Below are 18912 nucleotides of genomic sequence, written 5' to 3' on the forward strand. Positions count from 1 at the left end.
CACATACCAGTTTCCCACTTGGCAGAGATCACTGCAAGGATGTTGAGGATAAAAAACGTACACGTATCCTTTACAAAAATAAAAAGGACTCTACCAATATGAGCCACGCCGTACCGGAACTATTTTTATCCTCACAAACGGAAATCGACACCCAGCACTCATTGCACCGCTGCGGTGCTGGTGTCTATCACCCAGCTTGCACACACCGTGGGCACAGCATGCACACATCCGTCTACTTACTGGCCGTCCTAATATATCAATCTGTCTTTCTAAATCCTCCAGCAGGGTCACCACCTCCTCTCCGTTCTCTAGCTGATGTTCCTTAACCAGAGTCTGAAGCTCCTCAGGCAGGATGGTCAAGAACTGTTCTAGCACTAATAACTCCAAGATCTGCTCCTTGGTGTTCAAATCTGGCCTTAGCCACTGATGGCAGAGTGCGCGGAGTTGGATCAGAGCTTCTCGGGGTCCTAATGTCTCCCGGTAGCATAACTTCCTGAAGCGCAGACGGAATGACTCCTGGCCAGGAGGGTTATTTTCATGCAGACTAGATTCCTGGTCCCAGCCATGATCTTCCTCTACCTTGACAATTACAAGGTCTTCTTCAGGAGCGTGGTCTGGTGGGGATGAGGCTGACAACTTTCTTGATTCTGCTGCCATTTAGGGCTGGAAAAACTCAGGAGGCTCGTTTCCACTACCTTCTCTATCTTCTTAAGAAGAACCTTCCAAGGGCCTCTTTTCTAAGGGCAATTCTTGGAGAAGAGAAATCGTCAAACAATATTAAAGCAAATCAAAGGTCATAGTAATTTACTAAGACAGCTTAACAAGTTCCTACCACAACACAGACTTCATGGCTTGGTCACTTAAGTGATCCTCTCCACTGTTCCAGAAGTAACGCCTTACCTCCTTAGCTTTCTGCCATGCCAAATCCATCTGGGGAATATTCCCTTCCTTCTGCTTCCTCTCCTTGGGGATGGGGAATATGGCAAAACAAAGTTAGGAAACCATGTAGACTGGGTCTAATTGAAGGTCTGCATTTAACCTCAGCTGGTCTTCACTGATGCTGATTTAACCTTCAGTATTTGCAACTCTAGCTATACTGTTTCTACACACTTCAACTCTCAACCTATCCCTTGTGCTCAACAGACCTTTCTTTCTTTCCTTCTTTTTTTCTTCCTTTCTTTCCCTTCTTTCCTTCCTTCTTTCTTTCTTGACGGGGGGGGGGGGGGAGAGGGAGGGAGGAAGGAAGAGAAGCGGGGCTCATCCAAAGTGGGGCTCAAGCTCACCTGAAGCAGGGCTCAAGCTCACCCAATGTGGCACTCAAACTATGAGATCATGACCTGAACTTAAGGACTGAACCACCCAGGCACCCCAACAGACATACACTTCTACATAATCTAGCTCAAGCTATTGTCCAGAATTCCTAACACCAAAGTCTTCTCTACCTAATGTCCATTATCCTTCTGTGCTCTCCATCTTCCCTCCTATGTCAAAGCTAACTACTTCTCCCGTGGACCTTATGTCACTCTACAACTCCTTGGAGCACTGGTTGCTACCTTTCCAGGAACCTAAATGCCCCATCTACACACACTAACAACCTCCAGAATGTTTTATAAATAGAATCATACAGTAGGTATCCTTCTGAGTCTGGCACCTTCCACTTGGCATAATACATATGAGGTCATCAACGTCGTGTGTACCAGTAGTTTATTCCTTATGGAGATGTATGTTTATCTGTTCCCTAGTTGAGAGGTATCTCAACTCATTTTCAGTATTTGACGATTACAAATAAAGGCACGATGAACATTTGCATTTGAGGTTTTGTGTAAACATGTTCTCATTTCACTTGGGTAAATATCTAAAGTAAAACTGATGCATCACATGGCAGGTCTATGTATAACTTTATAAGAAACTGTAAAACTTTTTTTTTTTAATGTTTGTTTATTTTTGAGAGCATGAGCAGGGGAGGGGTGGGGAGAGAGGGGAGGACAGAGGATCCAAAGCAGGCTCCATGCTGACAGCAGAGTCCAAAACTGTTTTCTAAAGTGCCTTTGCATTCCACTGGCTATATGTGAGAACCGGTTCTCTCTATCCTAACAAGCAGCATTTGATATGGTTTTATTTTTAACTTTAGATATTCTAACAAGTATGTAATGGTATCTCATTATGGTTTAATTAATTAATTTATTTTTTAACCACTCCCTGATATCTCACTATGGTTTTTTTTTTTTTTTTTTTAATGTTTATTTTTGAGAGAGAGCGAGCACACGCCACAGATTCTGAAGCAGGCTCCAGGCTCTGAGCTGTTAGCACAGAGCCTGATGTGGGGCTCGAACCCACGAACCACGAGATGATGACCTGAGCTGAAGTTGGTTGCTCAACTGACTGAGCCACCCAGATAGATGCCTATTCACTACGGTCTAAATCTGCATCTTCCTTCTACTTCTGTAGAGCATCCTTTCACCTGTTTGTCTACCACCCATATTATCTTCTCTGGTGAAGTTATCTGCTCAAAACTTTTGCCTGTTTTAAAAATAAACTTCTTTATTATTGAGTTTTGAGAATTCCTTACATATCTTGGACACGAGACCATTATGATATATATGATGTGCAAGTATTTCCTCCTCTTCATTCCTTTAACAGTGCCTTTCCAAGAACACAAATCCATAACTTTTCTGAAGTCTAATTTGTCATTTTTTTTCTTTTAGGGATTGTGCTTTTGGTGTCATACCTAAGAAATTTTTGAACTCACAGTCACAAAGATTTTCTCCTGTTTTCTTCTAAAACTTCTATAGTTTTAGGTTTTACCATAGGTCTATGATCCATCTTGAGTTAATTTTTTTAAGTAATCTCCGCACCCAACATGGGGCTCAAAATCATGACCCCGAGATCAAGAATCACACACTCCACCTACTGAGCCGGCCAGGCATCCCAAATTTTGAGTTAATTTTTTGTATAGAATTTGAGTTGTGGATGGAGTTTAATTTTTTGGAACACAGCTACCAAATTGTTCCAGCACCTTCAAAAAGATTACCCCTTTACCGACTGAATTATCTTTACATCTTTGTCAAAAATCAATGGACCACGTATGTGTGTTATTATTTCTGTAATCTCTATTCTGGTCCATTGACCTATATGTTTACCCTTTTCCCCAAACAAAATTGTCTTGATTATTGCGGCTTTAAAATATTAAAACCAAATATTAAGAGTCCTGCAACTTTGTTGCAATATTTTCAAAATTGTTTTGACTTTAAGTTTATTTATTTTGAGAGAGACAGAGACAGTGTGAGTGGGGTTGGGGCAGAGAGAGAGGGAGAGAGAATCCCAAGCAGGCTCCACACTGTCAGCAGAGAGCTTGATGCAGGGCTCGAACCCACCAAACTGTGAGATCATGAGCTGAGCCAAAACCAAGAGTCAGACGCTTAACCCACTCAGCCACCCAGGAGCCTCTGTTTTTTCTAACTCCATGGTCTTTTGATATAAATTCCTACCAACCCTCTCTCCCAGAACTGGATTTGTGCTGGATCTATACAGCTCACTGACATTTTAATATCCATTCTATAAACACACTCTATCTCTCCATTTAAGTCTTCTCCAATTTCTTTCATTAGTGCCCCAAATACCTATTCTTAAAGGAATTGACAGAATATTTTCTCCTTTAAAATCTTTTCTTGGAGCACCTGGCTGCCTCAGGCAGAAGAGCATACAACCCTTGATCTCAGAGTCATGAGTTCAAGTGCCACGTTGGGTGTAGAGCTTACTTTAAATGAGTAATTTTCCTACAGTTACGTATTATTAGTTGCAAAGGAGTTTTGACTTCCTAACTTAATTGTATGTTCTCTATAAGTAAAGATCTGTATCTTTTACTTTATTGATAGAATCAAAGATCATTCAAGGGCTATTATTTATAATATCTAACACGGAAGGTATCTGTCTTTGTTTAAGAGCAAGATTTAGATACAAAGCCTATAGATCTAAAGACTTTATTAAAGGGTCCTATTTCTTTGTGGGTATGTCTATGGCCTTTAGCTTTGGTAACAGACATCACTTCTTGCCTGTACTTGCAGTGGTTAAGTGGTCTTCCTGCCTTTGGCTATTCTTTTCTCTCATTCATGTTCCCCACAGCTGCCTGTTGTGGGTTGAACTGTGTCCTCCCAAAAGACATGCTGAGGTCCTAACCTCTGATACCTGTGAATGTGACCTTATTTGGAAATAGGGTCTTTGCAGATGTAATTAAGTTAAGATAAGGTTATACTCGAGTAGAGTAAGCCCTTAATACAACATGACTGGTGTTCTTTTAGGAAAGTAAGAGACACAGAGACTGAGATATACAAAGAGAGAGCCATGTGAAGACACAGACAAAGAAGAGAGCTGTGAGACCACAGACGCAGAGGTAAGGAGTTATGCAGCCACAAGCCAAGGAATGCCTTTAACAACCAGAAAGTCGGTGAACGTGGCTCTGCCAACATCTTTTTTTTTTTTTAAGGTTTTTTTTTTTTTTTTCTGTTTATTTTATTTTTGAAAGAGAGGGCACAAGTGGGGAAGGGACAGAGAGGGGAGGGGACAGAGGATCCGAAGCAGGCTCTGCTCTGACAGCAGAGAGCCCAATGTGGGGCTTGAACCCATGAACCATGAAATCATGACCTGAGCCAAAGTCAGACATTTAACCAACTTAGTGCTCCCAGGCACCCCTGCCAACATCTTGACTTTGGACTTTTAGCCTCCATAACTATGAAAGAATAAATTTCTGCTGTGCTAAGCCACCCAGCTTGTGCTACTTTGTTATAATATGTTACCCTATAAAATTAACACCTTTCTAGAAAGACTTTTAATAAATATGTAATATAACTCATCACTTTAAAATCTTTTGAAAGGGAACCCACCTCTTCAGCATGATATGCAATGTCCTTTATGGTATGTAAACCTGCTTACCTTTATCTACTATAAGCTCACCTTCACATACCTTTTCTAAATGTGGCTTTCTTTTTAAAAAAAAAATTTTTTTTTAATGTTTATTTTATTTATTTTTGAGAGACAGAGAGAGACAGCACAAGTGGGACAGGGCAGAGAGAGAGAGAGAGAGGGAGACCCAGAATATGAAGCAGGCTCCAGGCTCCGAGCTGTCAGCGCAGAGCCTGACGCGGGGCTCGAACTCACGAGCCGTGAGATTATGACCTGAGCCAAAGTCGGACGCTCAACCAACTGAGCCACCCAGGCACCCCCAAATGTGGCTTTCTTTAAGCTCCACTCTATTACAGAGCTCTTTATTCTAGTTCAGTGGTTTTCAACCAGGCCAATTTTGCTCCCCTCTCCCAGGGACACTTGGCAATCTCTGAAAACATTTCTGGTTGTTAAAACTGAAGGGAAGGGATGCTACTGGTATCCAGTAGGTAGAAGCCCAAGATGCTACTAAACATCTTACAATGCGTAACACAGACCCCCCGACAAAGGATGATCTGTCAATGCCAAGGTTCATAAAGCCCGGTCTAGCTGAAACCATTCACTCGAACTTAAAAGTCTCAGCTTACCACTATTTTTTTCTTGAGGTGTGTGTCACTCCCACTCTGACATGCCCCAACCCACAAGCAGATTAAGGTGCTCATTCTTGCCAAGACATTTTTCACATGGTCCAAATAGAGGATTGATCACATTGTGTAGGTACTGTAAATGTGTGCCCATGGCCACGGTTTTATTGCAAATGTTTGTTTGTGGCAGTCACCTTCTTCTCTGTCCCTCTTATAAAACAAGGAAGTTTTACTACATATTTGTATTCCAGAAAGATCACAAAGGCAGCACTACAGACAATGGAAAGGAGCATAAATGAAGGCAGTATATCCAAAACAGCTGGCAAGAGATGAACATGAGAAAACCACACCTATAATCCTCAAAGAAAGAGGAGAGACAGGCCCTTAGGAGGAAAATCAGATTACATCTACTTCTTGACATGAGTCTTGAAAGCAGTGCCTCTTTCAGGAGTTTTTTTTAGGGGGCAGGGGGAAGAATGGGGTAGGGGTAGTTCAGTCTCTACAATCAAATGAAAACACAGAGCTTTTCCACAGAAAAAAAACCCATAGGCACAAAAGTTTACATTCAATTTCAGCACAGTTCACAGACCTGATGCCCATGCAAGGACTCCAGGGCCATTAAGAACCTTACTTAGAGGGATGCCCGGCTGGCTCAGTGGGAAGGGTTTGCGACTCCTGGTCTCAGGGTGCTGAGTCTGAGCCCCATGTTGGGGGTAAAGATTACTAAAAAATATATCAGGGCGCCTGGGTGGCTCAGTTGGTTAGGCAGCCGACTCTTGATTTCAGCTCCGGTCATGATCCCACAGTTTGTGAGTTCAAGCCCTGTGTCAGGCTCTGTGCTGACAGCACAGAACCTGCTTGGGATTCTGTCTGTCCCTCCCCAGATCGCGCACACTCTCTCCTTCTCTTAAAAAAAAAAAAAATTATATATACATATATATGTATATATACATACATATACACACATACACACATACACACACGTGTGTGTGTGTGTGTGTGTGTGTGTATATATATATATATATATATATATATATATATAAACTTAAAAAAACAAAAAACCACCCTTAGAGAGCATGGACAGAAAAGGAAAAAAGTTGGAAAATTATCTTTAAAATTCGATATGGTTGAGGGGTGCCTGGGTGGCTCAGTCAGTTAAGTGTCTGACTTCAGCTCAGGTCGTGATCTTACGGACTGTGAGTTTGAGCCCTGTGTCAGGCTCTGTGATGACAGCTCAGAGCCTGGAGCCTGTTTTGGATTCTGTCTCCTTCACTCTCTGTCCCTCCCCCACTGTGCTCTGTCTCTCAAAAATAAATAAATGTAAAAAAAAATTTTTTTAATTAGATAAGGATGAGAACAATAGTTTGGTGAGTAAACTACTAATACCAAGAACAGAGAAGTAAGAGATAGGGTTAAATATGGTGTCTAACATCAGAGAGTTTAATTCATGAAGATTTTTATAGAGAAGCAGGGGGATTTCCTGGCATAGTGAGGGTTGACGGAAAAACGAATCTGGGCAAGAGGTTGAGATTTTGTGGAGAATTTGAGACAAGGCGTAATCATTTTTGTTTTGAACAGCGAGGATTGATATCCATGGTCTTAAAATAATTTTTATATTTATTTATTTATTAATGTTTACTTATCTTTGAGAGAGAGAGAGAGAGAGAGAGCGAGAGAGCGAGTGTGAGTGGGTGAGGGACAGAGAGAGGGAGACAGAATCCCAAGTAGGCTCCAGGCTCCAAGCTGCCAGCACAAAGCCCAATACGGGCTTGAACCCATGAACTGTGAGATCATGACCTGAATGAAGTTGGGCGGTTAACCGACTGAGCCACCCAGGTGCCCCACATCTTAAAATAATTTTTAAAAATTTAGGAAAAGTCAATTAAGAGGCGCCTGGGTGGCTCAGCTGGTTTAAGCCTTCGACTTAACCACGTCATGATCTTGCAGTTTATGAGTTTGAGCCCCACATCAGGCTCTGTGCTGACAGCTTGGAGCCTGGACCCTGCTTTGGATTCTGTGTCTTCCTGTCTCTCTACCCCTCCCTGCTCGTGCTCTCCCTCTCTCTCTCTCAAAAACAAATAAACATAAAAAAAAAAAAAAAGAGCTTTATATTAAGATATTAAAGTAAACATAACATATTAACATCATAGTAAATAACACTTAATAAAGTCTCAACAGTGAAACCCAGAGAAGTCATCTAATTATCAGGTCTGTTCATAATTTACACCAACCAAATCAGCCAACCAGTCTTGTCCTTTCCCCACCCTGATTATTTTTTTTTTTTAGTATCTAATTTTCCACTTTTTAGTCTCTTCCCTCGCCAATCAAGTTTTTGACAATTACAACCTATAAATGGACTTCAATATTTGGACTACAATATTAGTCTAGTATGTACCTGCCTCTCAGTTTCATGTAAGCACTTTAGGGGTAAAGACTGCTTCTTACATCCTCTTTTAAGAATACCCGGTTGGGGAGCCTGGGTGGCTCAGTTGGTTGGGCATCTGACTTCGGCTCAGGTCACGATCTCACGGTTTGTGGGTTCGAACCCCGTGTCGGGCTCTGTGCTGACAGCTCGGAGCCTGGAGCCTGCTTGGGATTCTGTGTCTCCCCCTCTCTCTGCCCCTCCCCCACTCATGCTCGGTCTCTGTCTCTCAAAAATAAAGTAAAACATTAAAAAAAAAGAATACCTGGTCAAGGGGTACCTGGGTGGCTCAGTCAAGCATCGGACTCTTGACTTTGGCTCAGGTTCACGGGTTTGAGCCTCACATGGGGCTCCATGTTGACAGAACAGAGCCTGCTTGGGATTCTCTCTCTGCCCCTTCCCCACTCTCTCTCTCAAAATAAAATGAACTTAAAAAAAAAAAAAAAGAATACTTGCTCAAGTTTACTGATTTAGGAAGTTAAAATAGTCAACATGTGCAGTCTCCTGATCTCAAATGCTACATAATCCTGTGAACTACTAAAGACACAACTCAGATTTAAAAGCATTATTCTCTTGGGCACCTGGGTGGCTCAGTCGGTTGGGCGGCCGACTTCGGCTCAGGTCATGATCTTGCGGTCCGTGAGTTTCAGATTCTATGTCTCCCTCTCTCTGACCCTCCCCTGTTCATGCTCTGTCTCTCCCTGTCTCAAAAATAAATAAAACATTAAAAAAAAAATTTTTAAAGCATTATTCTCTTAATAGATGAAAAGGAATGCTTTTCTTCCTTCAAACTAATGAGGTCTACTTGGGGATGTTTGAGAACCGAAAACAAAACAAGAAAGAGACTGTCCAGGCTTTAAAGATCAAGAGAAAAACCGGTGAAGCCAAAACTGTGCTTTACAGTTATCAAAGTGAGGAAGCCAGTTTTAACATCTGCTACATTTCACCCTTCACCACGAATTCAAAATGCTTACGATTTGTTGAAACGATTCCTGCATAAATATACTTAACTGAACTACTCAAACAACAGGAATATGGGTTGTTTTGAGAGGTGGTAGCGGCCGTCTTACTGTTGCCTGACAAAAAAAACCACTCGTGAGTGCCCTGAGTTTTAGAAACGGGGCCCCTCCAAAAAGGGTTCCCAGGCGTCTACTTTAGTCGGCCTTGAGGAACAAAGTAAGTACTCGGACTAAGGGTGAATTCTCTATTACCCCAGAGATGTGACAAATGTGTCTTTTGTGCAGTTATCTCAACGCGCCACCGTGTTCTGCATACACTACGAACAGCAGATTGCCTTAACAGCAAACATAGGTTTCCAAGGATAATTCGGGGCTTCCAAAAACAAAGTACAGCTTGAAAAAAAAAAATTTTTTTTTTTTTTTGTATCGTGAAGGAAATGCAAAATTGCTGAGTAAAAACAATTCGGATCGTGGGAACAGTTGCATAGAAGATAACGTGGGGCCGGTTTCCCATTTTAAGAACAACAGCACCCCAGAAAGAGGAACGGGATGACGAAAGCGAGAGTTTGGGGACGCGCCCCCTGCGGACCCTGATGCCCGGCCCTGGCCCCTCGGTTCCCGGTTCCCGCCGCGTCCGCGTCCCCGGCGGACCCTCAGGCCCGGCCCCGTCTGTCCCCGGTTCCCGCCGCGTCCGCGCCTCCCGCGGACCCTCAGGCCCGGCCCCGACCCGGTCTGTCCCCGGTTCCCGCCGAGTCCGCGCCCCCTGCGGACCCTCAGGCCTGGCCCCGGCGGCGGCCTACTCTGGCCCACAAAGCCCTCCCCTCCCCCGCCCGGAGCCCGGCCCGTTACTCACCGCGAGTTCCGGGGGCGGCCCGGGGCGGGGAAGGGAGGCTGCAGAGGACGGACGGACGGGCTCGCAGGAAGGGCGGGGGGCAAACCGGGGCGAGAGCTGTAGTCGGACGCGGGCCCGCCGGCCTCCAACTTCCAAACCCGCGAAGGCACAACCTCGACCGACGCGCATCTTGTCGGGAGGCACTTCCGGAGGCTCTCTAGGAACCTGGAGGTCTGGAAGCTCTATGGCCGGCCGGCTAGGGGGACCGGCGCCCCGCCCCCCGCAGGCCCCGGGCTCGTCCGCCGGTGCGCGCTTAGCGGTCCCCGGCGGGAGTGGGGACGTGGGTGCGAGCTCGGGTCCTGGCGGTGCTGGCGACTGGGCGCGGAAAGACCCCCGCACTCGGCTGTCCTCCGAGCCTCCTGTACAGACTGCCGATCGTTTGAGGAATTCCTCCCCATCACGGTTCACAGCCTTTTGAATCCCCTATGGCGCTTAATAATAAATAGTACACCTTGTACTGTTGTGTTCACACAACCATTGTAAGGGCGGCTGGGTGGCTCAGTCCGATGCGTGTCAGACTCTTGGTCCCGGCTGGGGTCGTGATCCCAGGGTTGGGGGCATCGAGCCCCATGTCAAGCTCCACAACCGGCTCCGTGCTGAGTGTGGAGCCTGCTTAGGATCCTGTCTCCCTCTGCCTTTCTCCCCTACTCGTACTCTCTCGCTCTCGCTCGCTCTCTACTCTCAGAAAGAAAGAGAGAAAGAGAGAGAGAAAGAGAGAGAAAGAAAGACCAACCATTGTGATTGAGAATAAATTTCCTCTGAATCTTTGCATCTGTTCAGCCCTTTTCTATCTTACTGAATTGCAATCTCTTAAAGCCAGCTTTGTAGCTTAGCTTTTCAAATACCAAACCCGGGAGGGAAGCTTCACTAGTGGACTTTTGTTTTAATACCACAAATCTACGTTCACATCTACATTCTTTTCTTGACTGAGAGAAAGCCAATCTCACAGTAGATTAGTAGGGGCTTTATTCTAGTCATTGTCTTACTGAGACACTATTTCAGATTCTTCTGAACAACTGCTTGCATGCTCATTAGCTTCCAGGGGTCCCGTGCAAAAATGGAAAGAGTACACGTGCTTGCAAGCAGTGCTCCCAATCCTTGCCCTCTCAGGGTATCTACCATGTGTCCTTGTAAACGTTAAGATTCACGGACTTCCACATAGCTGTAAATCTTAATTTACACGTCGCCTTCATGCATTATGTTTCTATCATATTTGATCAGAAGTATTGCCTGCAGGCCTGTGTTTCACCGTTTTTCCGGTTCTTCCTGTTTTGGGACCTCCTTGAGGTCACTTGAGATTACAGAAGGCTGACATCAGTCACCTACTGCCGTGTTAGTGCACACTTTAATACCATTGTATTAAAGATTTAGCTTTTCAGACTAACTAGGATTTGGGGGTGGGGGTTGAGGAAAATCTCTTATTTGTGTTGTTTAGGTCCCCCTCCTATTATGATTCCTTCAACATCTTTCCTAACTACCCACTTATTCTGAGTTCTCAGGTGCCCCTCCAGTCTTCACCTTAACTTCCCCTCTTTAGCTGCTCCTACTGATACCCACCACCAATGTTTCTATCCAGTCTCCAACCTGAACCGGAAAATATTCTGTCCACCCATCAGGACTAAATCTTAGTAGTTTTATTTGTTTTTAGGGCTTTTTTGTTTTCATCTAATCATCACAATGAAACAAATAAGAATAAGCACTGAGAAGTTACAGTGTTTCTAGACTCCTTCAAAACACTTATTTTTGCTGTTTATTTTATAGTTCTTGCCTCCCAGATGGGGTGGTGACTGGAAGTAACTGGCAACAGACTAGGAACTCTGCCCTTGGTTTTTGTTTTTAAGTTTATTTATTTAAAAAAAATTTTTTTTAACGTTTTATTTATTTTTGAGACAGAGAGAGACAGAGCGTGAACGGGGGAGGGGCAGAGAGAGAGGGAGACACAGAATCTGAAGCAGGCTCCAGGCTCTGAGCCATCAGCCCAGAGCCCGATTCGGGGCTCGAACTCACGGACCGCGAGATCGTGACCTGAGCCGAAGTCGGACGCCTAACCGACTGAGCCACCCAGGAGCCCCTATTTATTTATTTTGAGAGAAGGAGAGAGAGAGAGGGGGTGGGGCAGAGAGAAAGGAGAGAGAGAATCCTAAGCAGGCTCCATGCCATCAGCGCAAAGCCCAACGTGGAGCTCAATCACGTTGAGATCGACTTGAGTTTAATCAAGGGTCAGCCGCTTAACTGACTGAGCCACCCAGGCGCTCCACAGAGGTAGTTTAGAAGTAAAATAGTATCATGACCTAAGGAAAGATTTCTCGAAAGGCACCAATGATAACAGAAAATATTGCTAAATTTGACTTCATCAAAATTTAAACCTTCTGCTCAAGAAAAAGCACCATTAAGAAAGTGAGAAGAGAGGCTACAGCCTGGAAAACATGTGTGATACATATTTCTGACAACTAGTATACAGAGTATGCAAAGGACACTCACAACTCAATCATAAGACAAACTAACATAAGTAGGTAAAAGATCTGAGCGGACACTGTACAAAAGAAGATATTTGAATGGCCAATGAGTACATGAAAAGGTACTCAACGTCATAGAGGGAAATATAACAAAAGTCACAACAAAGCATTAAAACCACTACATATCCGTTAGAATGGCTAAAATTAAAATGTCTAACAACGCCAAGTACTGGTGAGGATATGAAGCGATTGGAACTGTTATTCAATGCTAGTGGGAGTTAAAATGGTATGCTAATTTCAACAACTGGCAATTTTTAATGAAGTTAAATAATGCCTACATTCTGATCCAGTAATCTCACTTCTAGACATTTAGCTAAGACATATGAAAACACAAGTCCACAGCAGCTCTATTCATAATAGGTCCAAACTGGAAAAACCCAAATGTTCATCAATAGGAGAATAGAGAGTGAAATAGTGTAATGTTCATACAATATATACTACTCAGAAATAAAAAGAAGCTACTAATAGATGAATGATGCGGATGAATCTTGAAAATATGTTGGTGGGGCACCTGGGTGGCTCAGTTGGTTAAGCGTTTGACTTTGGCTCAGGTCATGATCTCATGGTCCGTGAGTTCAAGCTCCCCAGTGGGCTCTGTGCTGACAGCTCAGAGCCTGGAGCCCGCTTCAGATTCTGTGTCTCCCTCTCTCTCTGCCCCTTCCCTATTTGCATGCTCTCTCTCTTTCTCAAAATAAATAAATAAACTTAAAAATAATTTATTATGTTGGGGGCGCCTGGCTGGCTCAGTTGGTAGAGCATGCAACTCTCAATCTCAAGGGTTGTGAGTTCAAGCCTCACGTTGGGCATAGAGCCTACTTAAAAAAAAAAAAAAGTTAACAAAACTAAATAGTACGCTTAGTTTTACGGTGTGAAAAACACCAGGCCTCCCTCACTCCTCCATTCCCTACCAATATCTATTCCCTAGAGATATCCAGTTAACTCTTTCCTTTTACTTTTCATATTAACCTCTATATTTATAATGTACTAACACTGCTATTTCTTGATTTTTCATTTACAAATATTCTTTATTATGCATTAACTTCCTACTATGGAAAAAAAGCATTTAATTTTTTAAGTTTATTTATTTTGAGAGAGAGAGAGACAGAGACAGAGACAGAGCAGGGGACAGGCAGAGAGAGAGAGGGAGAGAGACAATCCCAAGCAGGTTTCGTACTATAAGCAGAGCTCAGTGCAGGGCTTGAGATCTCACCACAAACGGTGAGATCATGACCTAAGCCCAAACCAAGAGTCAGATGCTTAACCAACTGAGCCATACCCTAAAAAAGCATTTCATTTTTTAGACCACTACTAGAACTAGCCACGCCAGGGATTAGAGGACACATAAACTTCCTGAGTTGCTAAGTCCAACAACAACAGCAGCCCCACCAAGGCACAAAAATGTTAGACTCCAGTTACTTGTACTTTCCCCACTTCTATAAGCAGGGGACAAATTTCTATTAATGTTACCAGATGGAGAAACATTTCCAAACTTAGCGTCAGCTGCTCGCTGCTGGAAAATCTGTGCTCAGAGGCAAGTGATTGTGGGAAAGGAAAGTTTACTTTAGTCAAGAAGCCGGTAACCTGGGTGGACTACCTCCCAGGTAGTAAAGAGGGTGGTACCTCGGTGGTAAAGAGGGTGGACAAATCTTTCAAAGACCATCTTCCCTGTCCAGGTGAGGCCAGAGAATTTTTTTTAAATGTTAATTTATTTTTGAGACAGAGAGACAGAGCATGAGCTGGGGAGGGGAAGAGAGAGAGAGAGAAAGAGACACAGTCTGAAGCAGGGTCCAGGCTCTGAGCTGTCAGCACAGAGCCCGACGTGGGGCTCGAACCCACGACCCGTGAGATCATGCCCTGAGCTGAAGTCATACACTTAACAGACTGACCCTCCCAGGTGCCCCATAGTCCAGAGAATTTTAAAGGGGAAGGCATGGGAAAGGGAGGGGGCTACACACAGGAGAAGCAGGTGCCCAGGTGGTAGTCGTATGTGGACATGACCCTGAACAGACTCTCTGGCAAAGCCAAAGCTATTTTCCAATGCGGTCAGGCCATATCCTGTGGGAAAGTCTGGTCCTTCACTCCTCAAGGCCAGTGGTCTGCAAATCTCAAGGAAAGCAGGTTATTTCTGCCACAGACACAGGGACTTAGGTCAGCAAGAAAGGAGTGCATAAAATTGAAGCGGATTCACCCTTAAGATCAGTTGGAGTGCTGTTACAATACCACTCCAAATATTTTCCACACCTGGAACCTCAAAGGTGTTCCCAGATTCTCCTCAGTTGCTCTGAATTTTAGTTTCAGAAGCATCACTTCATATGTAGTATATGGACTAGCATAGTAATTTTCTAAAATTTTGGTCTCAGGGTGCCTGGGTGGCTCAGTCAGTTAAGCCCCCAACTCTTGATTTCCGTTGAGGTCATGATCTCACAGGTCCCTGGGATCAAGTCCCACATCTGTGCTGTCAGTGCAGAGTGCTGAGCTTGTCAGCCTGCTTGGGATTCTCTCTCTCCCTCTCTCTCTCTGCCCCTCCCCCACTTGCTCTCTCTCTCTGTCTTTCTCTGTCTCTGTGTGTGTGTGTCTGTCTCTCTGTGTGTGTGTGTCTCTCTCTCTCTCAGAATAAAAAACTTAAAAAATAACAAAATTTTGGTTTCATGATTCCTTTTATATTCTTAAAAACTAATGAGGACCCCAAAGAGCTTATTTTTATGTGGCTCATATCCATCAAGATTTGCTGTATTTGAAATTAAAACTGAGGAATTAACAAATATTTGAAATAACAATAACATTTCCATTACATGTTAACTTTAATATATTTTATGGAATCTAACAATATCTTCTAAAACAAAAAGTTAGTGAAAGGAGTGGAATTACTTCACATTTTTGCTAGTCTCTTTGAAGTCTGGTTTAATAGGTGGCTGGATTCTCACACTTGCTTCCTCACTCAGTATCACCGGAGAAGGTCAAACCTCAGGACCGACAATTGTAAAGGGCAAGAGTGGGTCATTCATTTAAGAACTGCATTTGGGGAAGTTTGGAGATGTTCCCTAGCTGGCCGCTGGGGCTTGCGTCCTCTGCCCACAGCTAGATACTCACTTTCTAAAACAACCGGAAAGGCTCTTACCAAGAGACTGAACGAAGCATAGCAAAACTTGAGATGATTCAGGACATTTACAATGGAACAAAGAGGAGGAAAAATAAAGATAGCATTCTCTAAAAGTGAAGTACACTGAAGCCCGCCACCCTAGAGGAAGGTTCCTGTTTTGGTAATTGTGTAGGTCCTTGGCCTGTCTGCCTGCCCTCTGCTCACTCACCCTACAGGAAGGCCTGCCTGGAGCCTGCTCGTGTGGGACCTAGATTGAGACTCTCCACTGGGGTAAGACCAGCTGCAGAAGCAGCCTCCTCCCACTGCAGTGGAAGTTCACACCACCTACAGTCACCAGCACGTGACTCACTCCCAGATACAAGCGATACCGCGATACCACGCGTCAGAAGACACCTAATGAACATCAAGAGCAGAGCATGAAGGAGAAGGGGCAGAGGTGTCTGACCCCAGAGCACGGACAGACAACCCAGGGAACAGAAAAATGGATTAACTGTAATGAGGCAGGGGAGGAAAAACTTCCTCTCTTCCCTTCTTGGTTCTTTGGTTGGCCTCATAAATCAACATGAGACAGTTTAACTGGAGGACAAAATTTTAGGGTTGTTCATACAGGAGCTCATAAAACTACAAGACTCAAAGAAGTGACCAAAGCTGACTAAACTTCTTTGTTTGCCTTTTGTTTTTTATTATATTTTAAAATATTAAAATAACAAAATATGATAAAAGTGAGAATCTACATGTATATAAAGCAAACACAAAAATATTAAGTAAATAAAGAAATAGATAAATAAATAAATAAAAGCTGACATTTCCTCTACCCCCAAATGCTACTACCTAGAATGTTGGGAAACAATTCTCCAAGGATTTCTCACATTTCTCTAAGTCTTCGGACAGATTTTCTTTCAGTTCAGCTTTTCAAAGATGTATCTCCTTTTGGAGCAGATTTATTTCCTAACAGGGATAATAAAGATTGTTAGAAATAACCCATCAACCGGATCAAAGGTGGGATGCAGAGACTCGCAGCACAGTGAAGCAAGGCTTTAATCAATGTTCTTACGAGAGTGGGCGTCTGATGGACAGGCACGCTCGGGGCAGTTACAGCAGATAATTTATCTCCTAGCGTGCAAGTCCGTCCCCTCGTTCCTCATTGGCTGAGTACTACAGAGGTTACAGCCTTATCCTGACATCACCTATGCCCATGTAAGGCAAAAAGTAGTCTGATTGGAACAAATGTGCATTCCCTGAGCTGACCAGAGACTTTCAGTCCCTCCTATTGACAGACATTTAGATTTTTTCCTTTCTTTCTACCATTAGCAATCCTATCTGCCTTACCGCCCTCTAGAATGTCCCTCTCCTTACCCCATAATCACTGTGAGTCTCCCGAGTCCTCTCAAGTCCAGGAGTTGTCTCATTGTTTCCTATCATTCTAAACACTAGTCTGTTATTCTCATAACAGGTCTCTCTTCTCAGGGTTTCATTAATCTATTTATCACATTCTATTTTGTATTACTTGTTATTATTGCATATGCTCTTAACCAGAGTATAAGCTTCCTCATCTAGTATTTATTCCGAGATCTCTCTCTCCCACTTCGGGTATGCAGTGGCCCTTAAAATATGCAGATGTGCCCTACATTTCAGACAGGAAAAATGGTTTGAGTTGTTTTGTCAAGTGGCTAAATTTAGTCAATATGATTCACCTTCTCCTTTCTTTTCTATTAATTCCTTTCCCTGAGATCTGTCCTTATTCATCCAGGTAATACTTCTCAAGAGCTCACCTGTGCCAGGTGCCAAGTTTGGTGAGACTGCTGAGAAGAGCAGCTATAGGTCGCTCACAATGACCACACCCTTTTTCCATTCTTCATGGTCTTTCTCTTACTCCAGTCTTGTTTTGCACTTTACTTTTATGGGAGAGCCAAAATAACTTCCAAGCTACCCTTCCAGGTTTTTGGCTGAGGTCCCCCCAACAGCCAATAAAAATGTTAACAGGAGAAAAAGACGTTTAGTAATGAAAGGGCGGACCTACGCCTTCCGACTCCATCTTGTTCTGTGTCCTCCACCTTGAATGACTGTGTCCCCGACATGCCCCCTTTCCGGGAAAATCGCAGAAACCTCAGACCACGCCTCCTCCCCTTGAGTAACCTCCCGCTCACCCGTTCAAACTGCCTGATCAAAACACGCTGGGCGACCTGCGGCGACCTGCGAAACAGGACTCCCACCCTTCCCCAGCCAATCGGCTGAGGCCACAGCCATTACCTCACCAACTGCCCCTAGACCCCTATAAAACCTTCCTGCTTTTGAAACTCCCTCTCTCCGGTATCTCACGCTGCGTCAGTGCAGGTAGGGGATTGAGTTCGAGCTAGCTCGAATAAAGGCTCTTTGCTTTTGCATCGGACTCGGCTCCCTGGTGGTCTTTGGGGGTCACGAATTCTGGGCATAACAGTAACAGGTATACCTCCTGTATACATGGGGAGACCCAGGAAAACGGCATCACTCCTTGAAATGGCGCAAGTCACCACCTTAAATATAATGTCCACCTGTCGGCAAATGAAGATTATGGGGGCTTTCAGGTGAAGCACAGTAAAGATGGATGAGATTGTTACCATATTTGTTGTTACTTTGTCGACAAGAAGTTTCTAGAGTTTTAGAGTTCTTCCTTCTCTTCCTGGGGAGACACCCTTACAAATGGACATTCCCTTAAAAAATGCAAATGTTTCTTACAAAAGGGTAACTTTTACTTGTTTTTCTGAGCTCCTGTCCCGTTTTTGTTTTGTTTTGTTTTTTTAAACAATCAGCCTAAAATAACCCTAACAGGCATATTTAAGGGGCCGCAAAATTTGCTCACCTTCACTCTTCCAGATGAGAGGTCGCAGGGATGGGGGGCAGAGGGCTGTCCCCACAGTCACTGTCGGGCCTCCTGAGCAATCCTGGAGGTTTGCCCAGGCCGGAGGCCCAGCGACTTTCGGGGAACGTCCCTACCGCCGGGATGTAGCCTTCGGGAGCCCCCCCACACCCTCCTCCTCCGCCTGCACCTGGGGCCCCAGGGCTCTTTCGGGCCGGAACCCCAGTGTTTGTGCCGTGGAGGAAGAGCGGACCCGTTTTCCCGAGCTCTCCGGTTGCGAGCCACTTCCGGTTGCGAGCGGCTCCGGAGCGGAGGGCGGCAAGGAGCCGCGGACCGCGGGCTGGTGCGGATCTCCCGCCCGGGCTGTGGCTGGGTGTTGGGGGGGGGGGGGGCGTGCGGAGTGAGGGCGTGGTGAACAGGACGGGTATTAAAACACACCTGGGAGCAGCAGCAACGCAGGGAACGAACTGGGGCCGGGAGCGCCGAGCAGGATGCTGACCGCCTCCCTAGCGCTCGGGGCCACGGCCCGCGGGCTCCCGGCGTCCATGGAGACCACGCCGAGGGTCCTTGCACCCGGCGGTTCTCCTGTAGGACTCCCCTGCTGCACCTCGGTAGCAGCTCCCGGGAGACTTGTTCCCACGACTCCTGGTGCAGCTCCAGCCACT

At 44.7% G+C, this 18912-nt stretch overlaps 1 protein-coding gene and 1 non-coding gene across 6 annotated transcripts in view; one reads left to right on the forward strand and one right to left on the reverse strand.

Annotated features, from left to right (window-relative positions):
• ZKSCAN8 (zinc finger with KRAB and SCAN domains 8) overlaps positions 1-17462 on the reverse strand; it is a 31792-nt gene extending 14330 nt beyond the window's left edge. For 2 of the 5 annotated variants that reach the window (XR_008423128.1, XM_019437072.2), the window contains exons 1-3: positions 9757-9811; positions 901-963; positions 241-749 (exon numbers count right to left, since the gene is read on the reverse strand). Coding sequence is in view for 4 of the 5 variants with exons in the window: in XM_019437072.2 (XP_019292617.2) it covers positions 241-657 (417 nt within the window). In the remaining variant the exon portion in view is untranslated. Of the gene's footprint in view, positions 1-240; positions 750-900; positions 964-9756; positions 10214-17183 lie in introns of those variants that run through there. The other 3 variants (XM_019437073.2, XM_019437071.2, XM_019437074.2) reach the window with 3 other exon arrangements.
• On the forward strand, positions 13044-13117 carry TRNAE-CUC (transfer RNA glutamic acid (anticodon CUC)). The gene has a single exon. It is a non-coding gene; the product is annotated as a tRNA-Glu (tRNA).
• Positions 17463-18912: the final 1450 nt, after the last annotated feature.

The sequence above is a fragment of the Panthera pardus genome, unplaced genomic scaffold (assembly GCF_024362965.1).
Source record: "Panthera pardus isolate Hobbes unplaced genomic scaffold, ASM2436296v1 HiC_scaffold_17, whole genome shotgun sequence".
In the NCBI taxonomy this organism is placed as follows: Eukaryota; Metazoa; Chordata; class Mammalia; order Carnivora; family Felidae; genus Panthera; species Panthera pardus.